Below are 8,207 nucleotides of genomic sequence, written 5' to 3'. Positions count from 1 at the left end.
GCAACGAAGGTTCACCAGATTTGTTCCTGGGATGGCAGGACTATCCTATGAAGAGAGATTGGGGAAACTGGGCCTGTATTCTCTAGAGTTTCGAAGAGTGGGAGGTGATCTCATTGAAACCTACAAAATACTTAAAAGGGATAGAGAAGGTAGATGCAGCGAAGATGTTTTCCCTGGTTGAGGAGTCAAGAACCAAGGGTACACAATTTCAAAATAAGGGGGAAGCCACTTAGACAAGATGAGGAGAAATTTCTTTACTCAGTGTTGTGAATCTTTGCAATTCTTTACTCCAGAGGGCTCTGGAAGCTCAGTCATTGAGTATGTTTAAAGCAGAGATTGACAGATTTCTAAATACAAATGACATAAGGGGATATGAAGGAAGTGTGGGAAAAAGTCATTGAAGTGGAAGATCAGCCATGATCGTATTGAATGGTAGAGCAGGCTCGATGGGCTGAATGGCCTACTCCCAATGTTCCAATGACCATCCCTATCGAGAGAGAATCTAACCATCTCCCCTTGATATTCAATGGCATTCCCATCACTGAATCCCCACCAACATCATCCTGGGGGTTAACATTGACCAGAAACTTAACTGGACCAGCCATATAAATACTATGGCTACAAGAACAGGTCAGAGGCTGGGAATTCTGTGGCGAGTAGCTCACCTGATTTCCCCAAAGCCTGTCCACCATCTACAAGGCACAAGTCAGGAGGGTGAAGGAATACTCTCCACTTGCCTGTGTGAGTGCAGCTCCAACAACACTCAAGGAGCTTGACACCATCCAGGACAAAGCAGCCCGCTTGATTGGAACCCCATCCACTGCTGACACACAGCTGTGTGTACCATCTATAAAATGCACTGCAGCAACTCACCAACCCTCTTTCGACAGCACCTTCCAAACCCGTGACCTCTGCCATCTAGAAGGACAAGGGCAGCAGATGCATGGGAACACCACCACCTGCAAGTTCCCCTCCAAGTTACATATCATCCTACCGTTCCGTCACTGTCTCTGGGTCAAAACCCTTGAACTCCCTATCGAACAGCAGACTTTGGGATCTTTTTCCCCCCAAAAACTGCTTAGGAGTTTTCTCTGGTTCAGCAGAGATCAGAGAAATTTTTTTTAAAAAAATGAACGGCAGTTTTAACTTCATCCATGTATAGTTTTAAGATGACGAAGAGTGACTGGATACATATAATTAAATTATGACAATTGTAGCCATTTTTCTGAAAACCTGTGTAAATCAAATGGAACTTGATGAATACACTTAAAGCCGAAAATCAATTCTTTGGTCTCAGCAAATTTTAAACTACCTATTAGAATTCTCAGTCAGTAACAGACAATTCCAAAACTAGTCAAATTATTTATTTAAAACAAAGCTATTTGACAATTAGTTTTTAATCTTTGATTCATTTTACCTTGTAGATATAAATATACCCCTGCAAGATAATTTAATATCCTCAAAAGAAATTCAAGACATTAAGTTTGCGTCAGCAAAATAGAAAAGGTCTACATTTTAAAAAAAAATTGTAACATAAGCAAGGTTGAAAATTATAACTAGTATTCCTATTCCAGAATCCGATCACATCAATCATTATCTGCAAGGTCACTCTGTTCAAAATACCTGGAAAAGAAAATCAATTTAAGAATACAAAATTTACATTGAGACATTAGCACAAACCACTGCCGACTGAGTAAAGTCCCTCTTTCCCCTAAGTCCCTCTTTCCCCTCTCTATAACAGTCAGTTACAAATAAAAGATGGCCTTTTGTTCAATGTAAATTCATCCTGAAAGATCCTAAACGGACGGACGGATGGAGAAAGGAAGGAAGAAAGGGGGGGGGGGGGGGGGGAAAAAAAAAGGAGGGAAAAGAAATCTGACTACCAATGCTACCTATACCTGACTTCCTGCATGTGTCTGTATCTTATTTGGTCAGACATACACAGACACACACTATCCGTGTAAAGCATCAAAACATCACATGCTATTTTGCATCCAGACAAACCAAGAAATAAGCAGCTTTGCTAACTTAACCACTCAATCAGGGGTTCTCATTGGGGATGGGTCCACGAGGACGTTTCAAGAGGCCCACCAAAAATAATTACAGGATATTTGTAAATTGAAAGTCCCAGAATATATTCTCAACAAAGCGGTCCCAACTGTTTGATACTCAAACACAAATCTTTCCGCGTCCCCCCATGCTACATTTACTGTTTCCTGCCAGTTTATCAAAACCCAGGAATCAAGCTGGTGAGCCTTCGCAACACCCTGACTAAGACAAGTATATCCTTCCTTAGGCAGACCAAAACTGTGCACATTAGTCCAAGTATGATCTCACCAAAGCCCCATATATAATTTCAGCAAGACTCCTTTACTTTTATATTCCAATCCCCTTGCAATAAAGATCAATGTAGTAGTTGCCTTCATAATTGTTCACAGAACCACATATTAACTTTGTGATTTATATACAAGGACCCTCAAATCCCTCTGAATACCAACATTTATCATCTTACTTTTTAATATTTTGCTTTTCCATTCTTCCTACCAAATTGGATAATTTCACATTTCCCTAAATTATCTGCCACCTTCTTGCCCAATCACTTAGCCAGTCTATATTCCTTTACATCCTCCTCTCATCTCGCTTTGTAACAGCATACTTGGATATATTGCCTGAACCAAGCCATTGATATAGATTGTAAATAGCCAAGACTCAAGCACTGATTCTTGTGGCACTCCACTAGTTACACCCGGTCATCCTGAAAATACCCATTTATTTCTACTATTTTCTGTCTGTTAACCAATCTTAAATCCATGCTAAAAATATTAACCCTGCAAAGTCATCTAACAACCTTGTGTGGCACTTTATCAAATGCCTTCCAAGAAACCAAAATATATTACATCCACAGGTTTCTCTTCATTTTACCTTCTACTTTCACCCTCAAAAACCTCAGAATTGTCCAACATGATTTCCCTTTCATAAAATCATATTGACAAATCATAGTGATTTTCCAAGTGCCCTGTTAACATGTCCTTAATAGATTCTCGCATTTTCTCCCTTATTGATGGTGAACAGGATGACAGGGCTAGTTGGTCTACAGTTCCCAGTTTCCTCTTTCCCTCCTTTCTTGAACATGATTAACTACATGTATTTTTTTTGTCCCTAAAACCATGAATGGAATTATTGCAACATTACAAAAATTGGAAAAGAATACAAATACTGTCAAAGCAAGTAAAATTACTGGCACTAGTCCACCTTTATATGGATAGGAGATATCCCTCAGTTAATATCAGACTCTCCAACTTGACAAACTCAAGCCTACAGAGGTCAAGTCTGAAGAAAGTTGTCAAATACCTGGCAACCAAACAAATGAGTAAATTCACTGCTGATAATTCTGCACCTTCTGGATTTTCCTAGAAGGAAAAAGAAAAAGTAGTGAAAATCATGGTTTTTTTTGCAGATATTTAGGAGTGGGTGCAGTGGACTTTGGAGAGACAGGACACACTGGGATACTTACAATACACAAAAGTAAACATGTCGCTGTGGCCTGGCCATTTGACCTTTCCTTGGTGATGGTGGCAGCTTGAGCAACCAACCTTCTTGGCTATTCAGATGGCAGACCAGATGGGCAAGAGTGTGGCTTTAAAAAAAAAGTGGGTAAACTTATCCAACTCTTTCCCATCATTCTTCTCATTCCCCAAAAGTGCAACTACACAGCACCAGTGTCATCTTCTTGATCATTCTTGTAGTCGTCAAGCATCTTCCAGCCACCATTCTACATACATAACTACATCTTTCTTTTAGCAGTCAATAGATAGCCTTTTTGTCACCTTTGTGACAAGCCACCAAGAATTCATCAAATGCACAATATCTCATCATTATAAAGCAAAGATGGTAAAGCAAACCATTGAACAAAACCATTTTACTTTTTAACAAAACCATAAAGTTTCTGGATAAGCAGCATCTGTCTGTTCACAATATATAAAACTGACTAACTAGTTTCCCATCTCTCTGCACCAACACTATGCAGATTCCAGAGGTTCACTGCCATTCTTTACTTTCAATCTGTTAACCCACTTTATTTAATTGAATTATTGTATCCTTTTCAGAACCACTCCCAGGTTTTTCCTCATAAAGCAAAAGGTTAGACAAGGTTGTTAAGGGTTATGGAACCAAGGCAGATAGGTGGAATTGTTACAGATCAACCATGATCTAACCGAATGATGGAAGAGGCCAAGGGACTGAATTGCCTACTCCTGTTCCTATGATCTTATGATCTTCATGCATAGATGCACTACCAAATTGTGTCAATATAATTTTCTCCATTTAATGAGTAGAAATATTAAAATGAAATTAGTAACTTCATTATTTTTTTTTTAAATTCACTAATAATTTCATCAATTGTTCAGAGTACCTGCTCTATTTTCAGGAACAAACAAACATTGCACCAGCCTTTATATTTCTAAAGTAGGTAATGACAAGAATCTTGACGAACAAACAAAGTAATGCAATTCTGAATTCTCTGAATGGTCAGCTGGTTAAGGTAGCAGCAGCTGATTCTTAGATCAGGAAAGCCCCAGGTTCAATCCCTCAATTGCAGTCGATCAGTAAGGGCTATAAATGGGTCTGAGTGTCCATGATATGTATTAAGAAATAATCCAAATCCCAATCCAAATAATCCTGATTGTTGGATATCCAACAGTGGACACTAGTTGAGGACTGGCTCAGGCTCAGTTGTAATGCCCCAGCAATCATATAAACTACTGATACACACTGTCTGGACTCACAGGAAGAATAGCCACATGGGAGTGTGATACTGAAAGCATACCGCAGCATGACTTCAGGGAAGGGGGGAAAAAAACCTGAAGAATAAAAAAGGGCAGTCGGTTTGGATAAAACAAAAAAGGTTCAGAAGTTCTGATTTCCTATTTATTAACAGAACCTCTGAAATGGATATATTCTAGTTCTTTTACCTTTTGCTGAATCTGTTGCATCAATCTCATCTACTGCACTGCCACTGCACTCTGTGTGGCAACAAGGTTGCTGCTCCTGATGGCAATGTCCAGTTTTTTTTTCTGATCTCTGCTGCATCAGACAGCAGAGTGACATAGTGCATGGAAGCTCCTATCTACTGTGCACTGGAGTAATAGAATGTGGACTCAAACTTGCAACAATACTCAGTAACTAACTGCAGTAATTACGCTTTTGGTCTTGCAGGATAGAAAAACAAGATTTGTTTGTGCACAAATAGGATACAATGCCACTTGACTATATTAAATATATCAATTTCAGTGATATGAAATGGTGCAAGAAGGATGAAATTCCATTGTCGAACAAAGCCTTTACAATTTCATGCGTTTTACAATATTGCCTAAAAATACAAATACTTACTAGCTTAGCACGAACTTCAGAACATCTTCTAGCCAGCTGTCGAATAAGAGAATGGGCCTCAGGTAGTAATGGCTTTTCTATGCAGGCCAACAATGCATATAACCATCTACCCTAGGAAAAATTGAAACAGCACTGACTTTTTGCAGCAACCTCCATACATTTTTATAATGCTCAAGTGCAATGCAATAGCAAATATATGAAATAAAATGCTGGGATATATCACTAGAACAATGAAGTATAAATCTATAAAAGGCCATGCTGAGGCTTCCTAATGGTCTGGTTAGACCACCCTTAGAAAGGGAATGAACTATTGAGAAAGGTCAAAGGCTCTTAAGCTATAGAATCTAACCAAGTGGTAATTACAGAGGGATCCAATCATGCTCTTCACAATCTAGATTAATGATCTACACAATGGTATCTGGGATACTGTCCACTGAAATTTTTGCTAGTGTCAGGGGCCTACATCAGAAAAAATTTGATCTAGTTGCAATGGGGGAATAGGCACAAGATTCAGATCTTACATTTTCTTGCTTTTTTTCCCCCAAATTCAACTAATGTTTCTGATTTCTCTCCAGACCCTCCTATATTAATCTTCTTTAACTATAAGCCAGTCCCTTTTTGATTGCTGTAATCTATTTAGCATCAACTACCACTCTGCTAGGAAAAGTTTCATCTAATCTACATTTTTATATAGCAAGTTCTTACCACCTGACCTCAATTTATCAACCATGAAATAACCTTCTCTATTTCTTAGATAATTTTGAAAATCTCTATCAAATCCCACCAAATCTTAGGTTGAGAATATAGTGTCCTTGTTGTTTTAGGTTTTCCTTGTAACTCATGTCACTCATCCCTGATAAATCCAGAATATTAGTTCAAGGTAAACTAGGTCAGAACACATTTAAATTAGAGCACAGTAAATAAAAATGAGAAAAAATGTCTTTACTGAAAAGATGATAAATGTTTGGAATAATCTACCAATCGAAGAATTAGGGACATTAAAATGCAGTTGGATACAATACTGGGTGAATTTAGTACTGGGATTTGAGTGTACATTAAAAAAAAAGTTAAGGATGAGAAAAGGCCTTTAATGTTCGCAAAATATAAAAATGAATTAAGTTTCTGATTAGGCATATCTCTACGTGAACTGAAGCCTGGTAGCCAGTTGCCTTTACAGGTGCTGCAGGCATTGGTAGACCAAGCAGTAGAGGATGGAGAAAATTTTTCAGTACCGAAGTAAATTATACACATACATGATTTATGCTCATTTACAGCAACAAGTAGTATACCAAATAAGGTGTTTCCACCCCATATCAAAAAGCTATGTCTAACAGAGACAAGAAATCACTTACTAATTCTGGATATAATTTTTTATCTGCAAACCAGTTAATGAGATACTCCAATGCGTTAAATACTGTAGGCTGGAAAACAGCAAAAAACAAATGAAGAATGGGCTGGTTTCTGTTCACTAAAACTTTTACAAGTGACTGAAGTAGAATTGAATCTGTTACAAGGAGCACTTGTGCACTCTGTATGGATATCTTGCAAGAGAATGAACAAAACTGAAATATTTCAACTACCAATTAATGCGTTGTTAAAACGGACAACTGATTAAGCATAATTGTCACATGATGCTGGCTCTCATTCTTCTGAGCAGTGGAAGTGGCACAGATTGAAAATAAAAACTAGTAACCAACTACATTTAGTTAATCTATAAACAGGCTTTACCACGAACCCATTCAAAAAACACAAGCACCTTGAATTGAACGTTGAATGGTAAAGTATTATAGAGATTCTTCCATTTACGAGAAAGACTCTCAAATCTCGTGTAATATTTACACACTTTAAATAATTTGTCCTGAAATATCACTGGTGAATTTTATACATATTAAGAACACTTGGATGTTAATGGTTCATCCATTTAAGTTTTTCCCTAAAATGCCTGCAGTATCATGGTTATTGCATCTCAACAGTTGCACATACAGCTTACCCTTATAAATCAGTGGCCAATTCTGGCATACCACTGAGCCAGCTTTATTAGCTGGTCTATGCTGAGGCAGCAGGTGGGCGCATCAATTGGCACAGTCATCGCAGGTTAGGAAATAGAAAAAAAAAGACAGCAAGGGGTCCTCTAGATTGAGAAACCCAATTTGGTTGGGGTGGGGTGAGATTCAATTTTAATAAAAGCTCAATCATGTAAAAAAAAGAGACACTTCTGCAACAATATGGGTAGGGAAACCCAATACACCTATCTATGGAATGGTACCTCAGCTAATAACTGCTTTCACGACAGAGGAGTAATGGATGAACATTCAGTGGGTGGAAAAGTCTCTTTATAAATTATATTACAATTTCTGAAATGAAAAACTTCCCCATGGTATTACTTGTGCCGAGTCTGAAGATATACTTTTATTGTATGTAATTCAGGGTCACTAATTCACCGTGAAGTTAAACTGCATTTTTATTAGAGTATTGCAGAAATGCTAGAGGTATTTTCATGCTTGAGTTCCATAATTATGTGTATTTGCATATTACACATTTGATGAGGTAATTATAAAGTGTAATGGAATGCATTATTGTGCTATGTATTTTATTTCCAATATTTAAAATCTGTTTAATAGAGAAATTAATGTAAAATAGGATAAATGAGGGAGATTATTGAATGGCAACATCCCATAAATTAGTTTAAAAAAGTGTTAAGTTCCATTCCCAATTTCTCAGATAATGATGCAATCCATGTCCACATGCAGCAACACCTGGACAACATCCAGGCTTGGGATCATAAGTGGTAAGTAATAGTCACACCACATAAAAGGCCA

General features: G+C 37.8%; 1 protein-coding gene across 4 annotated transcripts in view; it reads right to left on the bottom strand.

Moving 5' to 3' along the window:
- Positions 1–1,385: 1,385 nt before the first annotated feature.
- gemin2 (gem (nuclear organelle) associated protein 2) overlaps positions 1,386–8,207 on the bottom strand; it is a 28,951-nt gene continuing 22,129 nt past the window's right edge. For all 4 annotated transcript variants that reach the window (XM_068039258.1, XM_068039255.1, XM_068039257.1 and 1 more), the window contains exons 8-11: positions 6,741–6,809; positions 5,389–5,499; positions 3,352–3,410; positions 1,386–1,623 (exon numbers count right to left, since the gene is read on the bottom strand). In XM_068039258.1, the coding sequence (XP_067895359.1) occupies positions 1,587–1,623; positions 3,352–3,410; positions 5,389–5,499; positions 6,741–6,809 (276 nt within the window). In that variant the 3' untranslated portion in view covers positions 1,386–1,586. The remainder of the gene's footprint in view (positions 1,624–3,351; positions 3,411–5,388; positions 5,500–6,740; positions 6,810–8,207) is intronic.

The sequence above is a fragment of the Heterodontus francisci genome, chromosome 9, assembly GCF_036365525.1.
Source record: "Heterodontus francisci isolate sHetFra1 chromosome 9, sHetFra1.hap1, whole genome shotgun sequence".
Lineage (NCBI taxonomy): Eukaryota > Metazoa > Chordata > Chondrichthyes > Heterodontiformes > Heterodontidae > Heterodontus > Heterodontus francisci.
This window is presented reverse-complemented; position numbering and strand designations above follow the sequence as displayed.